This window comes from Chroicocephalus ridibundus, chromosome 3 (assembly GCF_963924245.1).
Source record: "Chroicocephalus ridibundus chromosome 3, bChrRid1.1, whole genome shotgun sequence".
Lineage (NCBI taxonomy): Eukaryota > Metazoa > Chordata > Aves > Charadriiformes > Laridae > Chroicocephalus > Chroicocephalus ridibundus.
Window position 1 is genome coordinate 18,827,281 of NC_086286.1, and position 15,391 is coordinate 18,842,671.

Below are 15,391 nucleotides of genomic sequence, written 5' to 3' on the forward strand. Positions count from 1 at the left end.
CCGCGCATGCGCCGTTCGGCGGCGTGAGGGGGCGGCCGCTGCGAAACCGGGCTCCGGCAGAGGATCTCGCTCCGCCCAGCCGCCTCATTCACGGCATGGCCGGCTGCTGGAGCTCGGCGTAGCTGGCATAGCTCGTAGCGGTCGGGGCGGTTCGTGAGGTGTCGTTCCCCCCCGCTCGCGGCGAGGTCGCCCCTCAAGGTCAAAGATGGCCGTTGCGGGCGGGCGGTGAGTGCGGGGGTGGCGGCCTGCCCGCGGCGCCATGGACGGCTTCCTGGAAGAGGAGGAGGAGGAAGCAGCGGTAGCGGCGACGAAGAAGAAGGCGGCGGTGGGGAGCGCCCTGCTGCCGGCCCTGCACCTTCCCTTCCTGCCGCCGCACCTCTACCAGCCGGGTAAGGGCGGAGCTGCCCCGTCCCCCCGCTGCGGCCATGAGGGAGGAAGGCCGCCCTCCGCCCCTGCCTTGCCCCCGGCTGGTGAGGCCGCCTCCCTCCCTCGGCGGCTCACCGTCGGTTCCCCCCCGCCCCCCCGCGAGAGGGCAGTGGGAGACCCCGCTGCCCGCAGCGCTGCCCCCGGCCCCCCTCCGCCTGCCCTGCGAGGCGCTGGAAGGCGGCGTATGCGCTACTCTTAAAATAATGGCTGATGAGGTGACTGATAACGAAGGCGTTGTGGGTGCAGGTGACCGCAAAACCTCTGGAGAAGTCGTTATTTCAAAATGGCTTTGTGTAGTGCAACGCTGTTCATCAGCTCGGATGGCTTCTCAGCAGCTTGCACAGTAGGAGTTGCCTACGGTCGCCATGGTCCTCGGAGCGCTTGATCTGGTGGTGCTCGCTGTGGGTTTTTTGCTTCGTACTTGGAACTTTTGAGGTTAGAAACAGGTGTAAAGACGAGACCTACAGGTAGGCTGGTTAGAGGTATCTTTGTAGGATGCGCTGTAATAAAACTGCCTCAAGCCCATGGTTGAGTGACTCCTTTGCCTGCGGCGTCCAGGTAGGAGGTGGTTTGGTGAGCTCTGCGTTTCCTTCGCAGGAGGCTCTTACGGCTTGAGCGTTGCTGTAGGGGCATGCTAGGCCATGGCATGCAGCCATGAGCTTTAAACAGATGTGGAAATGAGGTTTCAGTTTTGTGCTGTAGCAGGAGTTGAACCAGTATTCATTTAAAAAGGGAAGCGGCCTCTTTTCCGGTCTTGTACTCAGGAGAGAAAAATTTTCTACGTTTACCTTTGTTTTTAGCAGGAGTTGCTTAGCCTATGGCATGTCCATATATGTGTATGCAAATCTTCAGCACGGTGGGGTCACAAGCTTCGATAACAATTAGTAAGGGAAGAGAATGGTCCCCAAAATATAACAAAATGTACTGTGAAGTTATCAAAGCACTGTGGCCTTCTAATTCTGGAAGGGCAGTAGTATATCATAATTGGCTCGTCACCGTTTCACGCATCTGCTGCTTGTGGAAAATACCATTTTGTATTATATTTCCAGCTTTTGCCATAGTCTTGCTTCCCTGCAGAATAGTAGGTGCGTTTAACTTCAAAACCACGTAGCTTAAGATCCAATTCTGTAGCATCTGAGAGAGATCATATAAGAGAGATACTGAAATGGTAGGCCCATTGCTATCTGAGTAAGGGCTGTGACAGTTGTGGGCTTAGTTGATTTTTCTGTTTGTTTTTTTTAGCATCTTCCCATGAATACAAGTTAAACTTCAAGAAGAGCAAGGAAATGTGTTTAAGTTACATTCAGGATGCCATGCTACAAAAGCAGTGGAAAAAGGCTGCAGAGTTTCTGACCTTCTATATTGAGTCACTAGAGAAGGACTTTTCCACAGAATACGTGAGTCCATCTGAGGTAAGCCAGTGTCCCTTATCAGAGTTCTTTTGCAATTGAAAAAATACTTGCAAGAAGTATCTATAATACTTCAGGAACAACATTTGTCTTAATTAACTAATCAGAGGCTTGATTTTTTCAATTAAAAAAAAAGTGTCAAGAGGTAAGACCTGAGAAGTTTGGCAACTTTCATAAACTAAGCTAGTTTTTTTTAAAAAAAAAAAGCACAACAAACACAAAACCAGACATGGAAGTTTCTAGAAACAAATAAGCAACTCTTCAGGTGCTGATGTAGAAACTCTTGGATGGCAGGGGGCAGAAATTACACCAGACCTCATCATTGGTAATGCCCAGGGCAGCATGCTGTCCAATTACTCACCAAAAATCTGCGCTGCACAGGCATGCCTCTGCTCTGGGTTTAGCCAATCTTGCTGGAGGTTGAATTCTGCTGAGATCTCAGTTTCAGGGGTGCTAAGAATCTGCAGTGCTGTCTGATGGTTTTCCTGGCAGGATGCTCATTGCTCCTGAAGAGTTCTCTGGGCTCGCAGGCTGGTTTTGTGGGGTCTATATTGGTTTGTTTTTTAACATAGGTCCTTGACACAACAGATGAAAACTTGGCTTGGTATAAGTTAATTCCGTCAGGAGCATACCTATCAAAAGTTTTCTTTATGGAGTCTTCTAAAATGGAAAAACAGTAAATGTGTTTGCCACTGGCATGCTGTGTCAGTCAGAATCTGTTTGAAAGTTAGGGGCTTATTCATGTCTTTACCAGTATTTACAAAACTACTACCAGGTACTGAAATAGAAGCAGGTGGAAAGGGATCAGAGTTAAGGAAATGAATAAGTAAATGGGGTACTTGAATCTGGCTAGCCTGTTGGAGTACTTGGTTACATTGCGTGGGCAGACCTTGAAAACAAGTGCATGTAGATGGGAATCTACATCTAATTGGAAATAATCTTTACTGCCTAGTTCAAAGAATTATATACCCCTTGCGTCTTGGTGGAAACATAGCAAGGGAAAACAGAAGTTTTCAGTAACTTTGAAACATCCTGTTTTCAGTAACAGAAGGGGTGACCTTCTGACAAATGCAGTTTTCCTAAGCTTTGATGAAGTGTTGCATTTGTAATGAACAATTATGAAGCACCCACTGAATGACTGTAAAAATACTACTTGATGAGCATGTAGGTAACTATATCAGTAGACAACTCTTAGTATTAATTTTTATTTACAATTCAAATGTAACACGTTACAGTAACTACAAGTTTGATAAGACTGTATATATGGTGACTGTTGCCATTTTTGTACTGTTATTTTTTTAAGCTCTTTCTCCCCATTAATAGATGATTTGGAGAATAGGAACTGAAATTCTGTGCCATCATTCCCGTAGCAGCATGAAAGAGTTGAACTCTTTCACAGAACAGATGAAATCTTTAGGAGTAAAAAGGTATTTGAAGGTGAGTGTACTTAATGCAATCTTGATGATTTCCCATGTGTTTACCTGAACACTTACTTGAGTATTAGTTTCTGAATCTCTCTCTTGAAGTGTATGGCTGACAATAGTGCCAAAAAAGATAGTTATGTTCTGCATGATATTGTAAGGGTTATTCTATACCTAACTCTATCTACTTTGATCTATGTATTTTATTAGAGGTGTGTATTGTCAGTCCTTAGATGTGCTTAGATCCCTTAATCAATCTTTTAATTTGAAACAGTTAAATTATTTTTCATGTATGCCTCAGTAGCATCTAATTACACTAACATCTGCCTGGTTTTGCTTCCAATCCTTAACTTGGCCACTGTGCTCCTGACTAAAAGGTTGTACTAATTTTTGCTATCATTATCTGATCAGTTTTCAAGCAGCTAATCTGTACGTAAATCAGTGGGCCTTATACTGTGGACCCCTGTGTCACCCAGCTTTAATTCTTTTTCTGTGGTGTCTCTTTCAAACCTATATTGTTTTGGTTTCCTTGACTGTTTCTCACTTGTGGCGGTACTTCTGTCTTTCATTGTGTGGTATTTGCTCAAGGCCTTCAATGGAAGTTCTGTACAAGACTTTACTAGAGCCAACTGAAGGTTTAGACTTCTATCCAGTTCCTAATAAACACGATAGGATGGTAGGACACCCCTCTTTCAGGTGTTCTGCAGTTGGGTAGCCAAATCAAAAATCAGCAAACAAACCCAAGTGAATTTCCTTAGGTCATTTCTGGATCTTCTTAAATAGGTACAGCACTTAGTAATGACAAGCAGGTTTTTGAAACAACGGCTTTCTGCTGCCTTGCTAAGTACCACTGACTGTCTGCCACCTCGTGGGTGACTTTCTGCCCCACACATTTCAAGAGCTTCAGCCCTTTCCCTTCCCAGAGATACATCTTTGTATATCAGATATGCTTTTGGTTACTAATGTATGTTCAGATAGAAAAAATTACTTAGGTTCTCGGCTCTTCTCCCTGGCCCTAGTGACAATTCTTCTCCAAAATTCATTGTAAAGGTACTTTTTGGCTAAAAGAATATGTATAAAATGCTCTTCTAATTAAAATACTTCATTAACAGTGTTTGCAATACTTTATATGCATGTTAGTAATGAGTCTCTCTTCTTTCCCTGCACATCTGTGTAGAACTTTGCTGTATTGCCGAGATCCTCTCTGTTTGTGATGTGAATGGACTGTTTGAATTGCAGGTTTGTTTAGAGCACACCTTTCATCTCCTTTGTAATGGACTAATAGATGAAGCTTACCAAAACCTATCCTTGTCAGAAAGTTGGAGGTTTGGAGAGCAAACAGTCATTCAGGATAAAGAAATGAAACTGATTAAGGCTTACAAGGGACTGTTGGACTACTATAACTGGTCTAAGCAGAAGAACATCCTGTTAGAGCATGGTAAGTCTTAGTGGGCTGTGAACTTCAGCTTGCTTGCTTATGCAGTCACCATGGTTTGCAATGACGCCTTTTCCAGGCGGGCTGCTCTTCTGCCTTTATCTGCATATGGAGGCACCAAAGTGGAAAAACTAGACTTCAAAATTTGATGATATGAATGGTACATAATTCTATATCAGCAATGGCAAACTGACCTTCTCGAGTGTCCTGAAATGCTATTCTGAAACTCTTTCTCCTTCCCTGAATCACATTTCTTATATCTAGCCAGCATCACCTAAAATAATGGAATGTATCCACTTGTAGCAGTGGCTTAGTAGGTGCTTGACCGCTGCTACAATTTTGAGTGCTAGCAAAAGCTCCCAAAACTTGTGTTTGAATTTCAGTTTCTTTAAAGATATGTGTGCATGGAGTCTAATAGTGCATATACCTGCTGGCCGTGCGTTACCAGTTCCTTGTTTCTGTGTCTCTACTTGTTTCTGTGAAGCTAAGTATTGAATTTGGTTTATGGACCTTGTGCTGGACACATCTTGTGTTGTGCATGAGTTCAAATTGGGTGATAATAAATTTGAATGAAGAGCAGTGAAAACTTGTTTCAATACTGAGGAAACTGAGGCCTCACTTCTTAAAAGCTCTCTGACTGAAGTCCTTGCTTAGCAAAATGTGATCATCTCTTCAAGCACCTCTTCAAGATCCCTTTTGATTCGTAGAGCTAACTTTGTGGCATTCGTTCCTGTTTTGGTAGGTCAGGATGGATTTGAAGACTTGTCTGTTGAACAGGAAATGCACAGTTACTTTCGGAAGGCAGCAGTGAACTTAAAGGAGATCATTAAAATACCCGGAGTCTGGGATCTCTTTGTGAAATGCTATGTGGATGTAAGGGCATGTTTTACAGATATCTTGCTTTTGTGTTTCCCTGATTAATTTTCATGAAGATGTCTGTCTGCAGCTTTGTTATATGTGTGTGCGTGACAACAAAGTATTTTAAAAGCAATACATCTATACATGTATCTCACTGGCTTTGATTTAGAGTACAGTTTACTCCTGGTAGAACTGCAGAGCCTGTGCAGAGTATAAAAAGGACTTTTTCTGTGCATTGCCAAGAAAAAGAAATAGACAAATAACTTGCATATTTTGTTTTCATGGTGGTAGTACAGAAACTGGAGCACAGCTGCTTTGTTTAAATTCCTGAAAGCAAATTGGCTCTTTTTGGCAGGGCGGTGTTTTTCTGGATACACTAAATGTTAAAGACACTAAACACGCAATCCCTCTGTGGTCTGGGGTTTTTTTTAAATATCTGCTTAGAATTTGGAATTAAGAAATAAAGTTAATCTTAAAATCTCTTTGAAATCACTTACTTTTTGTAAATGCTGATAAGCTCCGACTTCTCTAAGCACATCTTCCGGAATTTTACTTGGTGCTGACAGCTGCCAGGTTCTCTCATTGAGTTCTCTCTTTAAAAACATGGCAGGCTGCCTCAGTGTCTCTTTGCAGTGAGCAAGTGCTGGTAATTCTTTGACAATTAAATAAGTCTTAAAGGAATTTTCTCCTGTAGTGGCTTCTATGTGTGAATTTTTGCCTATCTGTGGTAGATACAGACTGTGCTATTGAATAGTTCTGTGACAGCCCCAAATTAGTTGTAAGAGTTTGATTCCTAAATAATCTAAGATTCTAGATGTCAAACTAATGACAGACTTAACTTCCATTAGTTGTTGGAGTTCTACGGAGACCATAATGAAGCCCGCCAAGTATTAAATGAGTATGCCTACAACTCAAAGTTTCCTGCTAATCCCAACGCTCATGTTTACCTCTATCAGTTCCTGAAGAGACATGGTGAATCAAAGAAATCACTCGTATCTGCACTCAAGGTATATATTATACAGTAGATACAGTCAGTGGTCATTCATGTTGCACAGTGGTCTGACAATTTGCTTCAGTTGAACTCCTGTTACCTAGTTTCCCATATTGTATTCTTTGTGGGAAGCAGAAGATTAGAGGAAAGTTAGTGGGAGGGATGCTAATGGGTAGAGCAAACAGGATCCTTTACTGTCTTTGAGTTAAAGTCTTTGTTTTGCCTTTGACTGATACATTGTATAACTTCTTAAAGTCGGTAAACAAGCTAAGAGAACCTGTTTACATGGTTCCAGAAGTCTGTATCAGCAGTCTTGTACGTAACATGCGTTGATTTCTGTTACAGTTTGATCTTTACGATATTGAAGAAATGATTAGATGCTTGCTCTTTTACATATTGATCCTGTCTAGCAATTAGTTTCTCTGCTTGTTTTCAATGAGCTGTGCATTTAAGCTAAAATAGAAGTTGATTTCTGCTGGCTGTTGGCAGAGAAGGCCTTGCTGTATTAAGCTTTTGTATAGTTGCTTTTAAATTCCTGCGTTCCCTGCCCTTGCTCATTGATCTTGGTAGCTTCTTGCAAACAATGTTTTGCAGTCTGTTTTGCCACTTGATGGCACTAACGTGTTTCGTTAGGGCAGATGTTATAGAACTGCTTCATAAAGTTTAGACTTTTAAACTGTAGCATATATGTATAAAATTCCATCTTCTTAGCAGTGCTTTTCTACACTAATCTCTTACAAGATCAAAGAACTCATCTGAAAGGTCCAGGAACCATGATCCAATGCACAGAGCAGTAGACGGAGGAGCTAGAACTGGCCTAGGAAGGAAATGATGTTGCCTTCTAAAAAGGGAACGCTGGATATGGATTTGGGCTGTTCCTTGAGAATGTTGTATTTGTCACATATAGTGTTTTCCAGCAGACATCAAAGTATTTAATCCATTGTGCCAGAGTAGTGTCACAGATGTGCAAAATGGACCTAGATATTAATTCTTTATATCAAGACATTAAAGTACCAGATTGCTTAATTTTCCTAAGTAAAACATGTAAAACTCTGAAGCCTCTGCTTCTCTTGATCAGGTAGAAATCTTCAAAAGTTTTCACGTTAAAAAACTGTATCTGGGTTTTGTGCTTTTATTTTTCAGATCTTGCATGAGGTTGTTCCTTCTCATGAACTAATGATAGATTTTAATATCATGCTTCAAAAATCAAGTAAGTCTTTAAATGTCTTTGCTCTTTTCCTTTATGTTAATCCAGAACGATACTCTTAAATTATTCTGCAGCCTTCTTTCTGCTTTTTGAAGTAGTTTTGTTTGGTGAGGGGGGGGGGGAAAACAAACACCTTTCCTATCACAGGAACCTTTAAGTTGGATGTGTGAGCAGGCATTTACAAACTTCTTTAAACAAATGTCTTTCTCATTTTAAAGGCTGATCAGAGCAAACTTTCGTAAGGCACAACCAGGATGTCAAAAATAACTCACATTATTTTTTTTTGAGGTACCCTGCTCTGAATGTCAGGATGTTTATTCCCTTTTTGGGGTCTCTGATTTATTTATTTGTTCTTTCTCTTCTGGAGGAATTGAGATGGATCTATGCTTTAGTTCGTTGTTATTGATCAAAGAACAACATCTCCCTCCTCTTCAAGGGGGTTTGACCTTCAAGCTGGTAGAAAAATCTTCCAATTTGGACACTTTTTTCCATGTTGATCAATTGTATTCCAAGCTGTCTGTCTGTCTTGTGACCTGGTATATTCCAGCAGGTCAGCAGATTGGTGAAATATCCTTGAATCAAGATTGTTCTCTTCTGCTTTTCTTCTTTGGGAGGGGAAAAAACAACCCCCTGGCTGAAGCTTCCTTTATTCTCTTGATGCATGACACCTTTGCTAACTTCTCGTAGTTAATGAGGTCAATCTGATTTTTGAAGAAACTTGCACTGTTAAAATGACTTTTCCCACATTTATCTGCTGTGATATGTCAGGTGTGTTATTATGTTTTGGGTTTTCTTTTTTGAGAACTCTGCTGATACAGAACTGCTGATGTGAAATGTCTTTTTTTATTCATGTCAGTCCCACATTTTGGGGGGGGTTTTGGTGGTATCTCAGGATTTGAAGTGTTTCAGAGGCCACGTGTTATCTTCCCATGGGAAGAACATGTTGAACAGTGGTGCCCATTGGAAGCACCAAGCTTTGGAAACAGCAACTATTGTAAGTAAAGCAGTGTGGGATAAGTGAGTGGTCCTATGTGTGCCCGCTCTTGTGACCTGGATGGGAGCAGGGACAGTGTGTCTCTGGTATGAACTGTGCTCCGGAGCCGGGAAGTATTCCTTAACTTTTATCTCTTGGAAGAGGCAGAAGGCAACGGGGAGAACCCTCAGTAATAGGGAAAGTAGCAGCATTTGGGGAGGCAGGATGGAGAACTGTATTTCACTTGTTGCTTACTAGTGAGTTCAGCCTGATCTATTTAATTTATTAATTGGCCTAATCTTTTTCCAGAGAAAAGAAAAAGACGTCGCCTGGGGCTAGAAGTTATTTTTGCAGTCTTGGATTATGCTGGCTGGAAGGAAAATATAAAAGCATGGAGCTGTTTGGCAAAACAAGTGAAACAAATTGTAATGTAAGTATGGTATCTCTGATGTGATGTACTAAAACCAAATGTGTGCCAAGTCTCCACCTTTGGGCAGCTGACAAAGCGAGCCTTCGTAGCCTTTGCCTTCCTTGCTGGTGAATGGAAGCGCTGTCTGGCTTACCTTGAGTTCTGTGGCAGTGCTTGTCTGCAGTGTGCTTTCATTGGGAGAAAAGAAGAAATCATTATTGAGGGGAATCCCCAAACTTCCAGTATTGTCGTCACCTGAAAAAGTTGTTGCTTTGGGGTTTTTTTTAACCACATTACATGCTTATGGAGAAAGAGTTATTCAGATGTTCAGGTAGCATTTGCTGCCCATGACTAACCTCCCTCTTTCAGGGGGGTGGTGGAAAACCAAGTGGTTGGATATCCTGCTTTTGTTGCTATGTGTGCATTGCTTGAAGCTGCTTTGAGAATTGCTGGGCTGCAGCAGGGGCATGGCTGGTACTGTACAGACTGGTGTGATGGTGGTAACTGGTACAGAATGCAGCCAGTATGTTATTAAAAGCTGAGCCGGCGTGCCTGGGGATTGATGTGTCCTCGCCAACGCTGGCAGACATGGCCTCTGATTTCAGAAGAAGCCATCTCGGGCAGTCTGTGCCCAGAGGCCTCTAATGTCTAGACTTTATTTTGCCCAACAAACAGGGTGTTGTGTTTTTTAAGCCCTATATATTTACAGTAAATTAATTCAGTACTTAATTTGACCTGTTTTTCTGTTTTATTGCCACCTCCACCTACACAGCATCTGCTGTTAAGGTCCAAAAGCTAGTGGATTAAAGCTAGGAGTGTTGTTGCATAGAGTTAGCAAAAATGGTATGATACTCTAATTTTGTCTGCATTTTTGTATTTGAAGACACAACTTCAGAGTATCTTGAAATATACTGGGCACCTTGGTTGTTTTACGGGAATATCACTTCCCTGTTGTAGGTAGTTTCTATTTCTGAAATGCTTGGTTTAAGGTCTTTATTCCATAACAGTTATTGGGATAAGTATTTGAGGTAAGTTAGCCTTTGAGTATGCATAGAGTAACACAAACCTTTTCTAAAAACAAACCCCTTCATACTACTAAGTTGTTGACAAACTTGAAGAAACTTTCTAATTACTATTGACAAACTGGCACACAAGTCAAAGGCTTGCTTCATTTCACACCATAATCTGTGTTACTGCCAAGTCTAAATAAGACTGCTAGAGTTCGTCTCCTGCCTCGCTAGTGTTGCCAGGGATTTAAAAAAAATAAAAATATTTGTTTAGCGTTGCAGTCTGCAGTGTAAGGTCAGTGTGTCTTTGCTAGCAATTCGAGACATGTAGCAAGTCGATTATAAAATTCAGCGCCTCCTAATCATTTTTTCATCCCAGTTTAAGCTTTTATGTAACTTGTTTTACCTTTTTGCAGCTCTGAGAAGCATCTTGACTGGATCCAGCAAGAGTGGAACTCCAGAAAGGACTGGTGGCCAGCCTTCCATTTTAGCCGTTACTCGGCAAAAAGGAATTGGCAGGAAAATGAAAGCCTTTCATATGAAAAAGCTCTGGTAGCTGGAATCTTGCTGGGAAGGGGTAATATTAAATGTATTAAATGTTCTTTCATTTTCACTATTTAGAACAAAAATAACTTCTAGTTCTAGCCCTAATGAGATGGGATGCAGTTGATCTAGTCCCTGGAAGAAATGCAGTTTCTTTCTTCTAGGAAAGATTGTTGTCTTTCAAGCTGAACATGAGAAAAATGTTTAAATTGGTTTGATATTTGACAGCGAAACACATTTTTTGTATAACTTGTCTTCCTGGGTTAGAATTCTGTATTATCTGGCATTGTTGAGCAGTCACAGTACTACTTAGCTTGTTGTTTAACTTCAAACCACAATTTGAAAAATGCACAACATGCTCCTGAGCGAATCTTGTGAGGACTGCAGAGAGTTTGCTTGCTGGATGCCAGTGTAGCAGTGTCTCAGCAAATGCTGGGGACCATGGGGGTGTTGTAATGCAGTAAAGAAGAGAAGGGAGGCGGGTCTTGAGTGAAAACCATCAGCAGTTTGGTAAGAAGGTGAAGAATATGACCTCTTTAGTAGCATTCTTTGAAATGCTGCCAAAACCAAGTGGAGTATTGGGCCAAGAAGCAGCTGCTAAATTAAGAATGAGAATATGGTGTGGAGACCATGGCTCATACCCCATTTTGGTTGATAGGCAAGTTGTTCATTGTCAGCTTTTCTATAACTTTATCTTCTGGACTTCATAAAATAATCTCTCCTATTGTGAAAGTCTTTTTTTTTGCTTTCAGTAATATCGTATCGAGTGTTTCCCAGCTTTTATTACCAGGTGGCTAATAAAATTGCTCCAGCTCTAATTTTCTTTAATAAAGTTTATGTGCTTATTGGTGTCAATATGAGCCTACATTTTCCTTTTCCAACACATTAAGTTAATGCATGAAATCAATACTTCTTTACACTCTTGAGATTTTACTTTCTAATCTATTTGAAGAGTTAAAAGAAGAGAGAGAAAATATTTTGCAACACACAGCATACAGTTATATATAATGTGGAATGTTTTTCTGGGTCAAATGAGGATAGATTATTTAATGCTGCAGTTATGTCTCTAATGTGCATGCCTTGGATTATTTTATTACCTTTCATTACTGAAAACTTTGTTAGATGTTTATGTGTTATTTAAACAGTGAAAGTGTTTTGTATTTGCTTGTATTATCGTATAATTTACATTGCTTTTTTTTTTTTTATCTTAGGTTGCAAGTACTTTAAATATGTATCGCACCAAGGCTGCAAGGCTCAGGTGAAAAGGTTTCGAATACTGAAGAAATTTGTGAATAAGCACAATCCTGTCTACCTGAGAATATCTGGTCTTTCAGATTGCTCTGTACAACCTTGATTAGAACGTGTCCTTAAGGTTCTTGCTGTATTTCTTCCTATCTGTGAAACTGACTTGTAAAGTTCTAAAACTTCTAGGCAGACCCGATTGACTCTGTTCTAGAGTTTTTTATATATATTTCTGTAAAAACACCTTGGTTTGTATTTATTTTATAATAAAACAAATATAAATCAACTGATAAGGTTGACAATTTAATATTGGTCACATATTTCTGTGTGAAATGCAAACAGCATTGATTTCAAATACATCTTGAGAAATATTTAGTATTAAGGTGTGGAATTTCTGTATCAATAGTATTTTAGGGTTGATCCTCCTCATGTTTAGATGTGTAGATGGTGACTTAAGACTGCTGGAAGGTAGTTCAAAATCTGTTCAGGATTAGCAGTGGCGTTCATAACAGGCATTGTGTCTTAACCTAGGAACAGTACACAATGCAGAGTGAAAACGCGTTCTCAGCCTGTAAAGGTTGCATAGCTTGCCGTTTATAACTGATCATTTCCTGAAATACATGGAAAACGGAGAGGCGTATGTCACTTTTTTTTCATTGTATATTGAGAAGAATTGCAGGTTGTGAAGATCTGCAGCTTGTCCAAATAGACGATGCTCTTCAATGTATCTAGAGGCAATTTTTCCACATGTCATACTTACGGGTTGTGTGTCCAGTTCAGGGGTTGTTTTCACATCACTGGTAGAAGAGACTAAAAGGTTGCTGTAGCTGCATGGTTACAGAGGGAAGCTAGTGTTGCAGTACTTCGAAAGAGCAAAGGCACAGAACTACTGAAAACTTGTCTAGCTGGTAGGATAGACTTTCTAGAATCTTCTTGCAGTCTTGCCTAGGAGTTGAAATGTGTGCTGTTGCTGTGTTTGGAAAGCAAATGTTAATGTGTTGTCACAAACTAGCATTCTGGTTTGCTTGAAAACAACAACAAAGTGGTTTCCAAATACTACTTCTGTTTTAATGACAGGTCTGTAGAACTCTGGTGGATGAACTGCTTGAACTACCTCTGGGAATGAAATAAAGAAATCTTTAATAGCATAGTAGTATATGGATAAGTACAGCTGTGCTTTTAAAAGCTGAGTGTTTGTCTGGGAATTTGGTCTGGGTTAATACAGGTCTTGTGATATGTGCTTTAAGACAATGGGTCTTAAATGTTACATGAGCTACTTGCCATAACTGTATGTTCTATCAAAAAAAAAAAGGCAATTATCTGTCATTCCAGACGTGTGTGCTAGTTTAGTTCTGACTCGCTAAGAATGCTGCTGCCTCATTCTGTAGTAGTCTAGGTTCTGTTGGAGGTCTTCAACTGAGTTTTGGCTGTTTTGATTTAGATTGTGAAGTTTCAAAACAGTCTTCCCCTGCATCTCTCTAGTAATGTGTCCCATGCAATCCCCCTTAGTCCGAAAGGTGATCCAAACTGTTTCTCCCAATGACTCATCTTGATGAGTTTCAGGCCTGGACAATGGGGCTAAAGTTGTCCTGGGAGAGCTCTGTGAGGACACCGGGCAGGATGTCCTGTCCCTGGAGTCCTTAATTTGCCTTCCTGCCTGCCATTGTGCCCCTCTGCTCCTCTGGATTTGCAAAGATGGGCCTTTGATAGGCTCCTGTGATGGGCCTGGGAGCATCCCAGCAGGGTATTATTTGGGCTTCCCCCTTCCATTGCCTCTCTGTGCTCCTTTATGAGTGTGCAGAAGAGTTTTTATCATATAACCTAACAGAGTAGTACAGAAGTTGGATGCTGCTTGTTGAGACCTCCCATATAATTTTCCTTTTGTCCCCTTAGCTACCTGTGGGAGATGCGTATGCTTTGGAGTAGCTGAGAAACTGTTCTTTATTGAGGAAGAAATTTGCAACAAAGCAGCAGGGGATCAGGGGTGGAGGTAAGAAAACTGCGGTGAGGAGAATGAGAGGACAAAGAGGAGCCTGATGTCACTGAGAAAAATCTGTTAATTCATTGTGCTTACAGCTTTTTCCTATGACTTGTGGAAGGAGGATTGCTGCCAGGGATAATGTTCTCTCCTGGTGCTACAATTACCATGCCGCACTCAGCCAGTAGAAGAGCAGCACAGTCTCAGCTTTCGCATAACTATCTGAATCATGGATTTTTCATGTCCTGCAAGAAACTTGCTGTTTCCTGACACCATAGTACTTCTACCAGAGACAAACCTGCAGATTGCAAGTTCTGAGCTGGAATTTCCTGTGTAAGTTATTCAGTGCATACTGTGTTTTCAAGCTTGTGTGTTGTACTTTGGATATGGTAATTCCTAGTGGACTGGAATATTCTGCTTTGGCTCTGAATTCTGTGGTCTAGGTTTGCTTTTCTTATGACTTGACGTCTTCATCCTGTGTGAAAAACTTCTGTGAGGCTTTTTCCTTCTGTGAAACAAATAGCACATCTCTTCTTCACTTCTCCTTTATGCAGAGGAACTTGTTTGGGGAATCCACATCTTCTGGTCCCCAGCCCCAGTATCTGTTGTCCTTCTGTTGTTCTCTCTCTTGTTCTTGTATTCTTAATATTAAAACCTAACATAATGATTACACAAAATCACAATTCATTTCAGTTCTATCCTCTGCTTTCCCTGTTGTTCTGTTCATGTTTTTGATGCTCTTGCCTGTGCTTTCCTATTCTTAGAATGCCTTTACTAAAGTTCAAGAAAAGCAAACTAATAGTGTTGGCTGCCTTTAAAGCATGTTGACCCTGTTTGTTTTGACCTCCTTCTTCCCCACCATGTTCTCCGTACTTTGGGCAGCTGGCTCATACTGGAAACTGGGGCAGGACTCGCCTTAGCTTAGCTCGGTGTAAGCATATTGTCAGCACTGAAGAGGTGCATGTGTTACCATTGGAGTCGTCCCTGCAGAATCAGAGGATTTGTGTGCCTTATACTGGTTTGAGTTTACGGTTCTTCGGGGTTTTCTGTAGTTGGTGTTCTTATCTGTGGTGGTAAATGGAAAAATTCCACTAAGTCTTGTCTTGTTGCATTTAAAGAATGGTGAGAGGAGGTATGTCGGGCAAAGCGGGGGGCAAAAAGACTTCCCGCTGCAAGGAGTCCTTGGGTAATGTGAGCAGTAGGCTCTGTGGCAGGTTATGCGTTCTCTCCTTGCCAAATGCGAGTAAAGCTATTCCAGCTTTTCTGCCCTCATCGGAGAGACGCAAGGAGTGTTTCCTCCTGCTCCAAAGTATCCAGTAACCGGGAAGTGCAGTTCTTTTCACAGTAATAATTCTGAGTTTTTGTCTGCAAGTGGCATATCTCTAGGAATGGGAGAGATGCACTTACATCCTCTTAATAGGAATGGGTTGAACCGGTGGATGATGTTTAGTTACCCCAGAGAGCTCAGTAATGCTAAAGGAATTAAAAGCAT

General features: G+C 41.3%; 1 protein-coding gene across 1 annotated transcript; it reads left to right on the forward strand.

Annotated features, from left to right (window-relative positions):
- On the forward strand, positions 1-14,568 carry TAF1A (TATA-box binding protein associated factor, RNA polymerase I subunit A). The gene is made up of 11 exons (XM_063328246.1): positions 1-389; positions 1,669-1,838; positions 3,159-3,272; positions 4,496-4,694; positions 5,434-5,564; positions 6,398-6,556; positions 7,684-7,750; positions 9,030-9,150; positions 10,553-10,713; positions 11,891-13,911; positions 13,998-14,568. Exons 1-10 carry the CDS (start codon positions 260-262, stop codon positions 12,031-12,033), a joined length of 1,395 nt encoding a protein of 464 aa, XP_063184316.1. The 5' UTR covers positions 1-259; the 3' UTR covers positions 12,034-13,911; positions 13,998-14,568.
- The last annotated feature ends 823 nt before the right edge of the window (positions 14,569-15,391 follow it).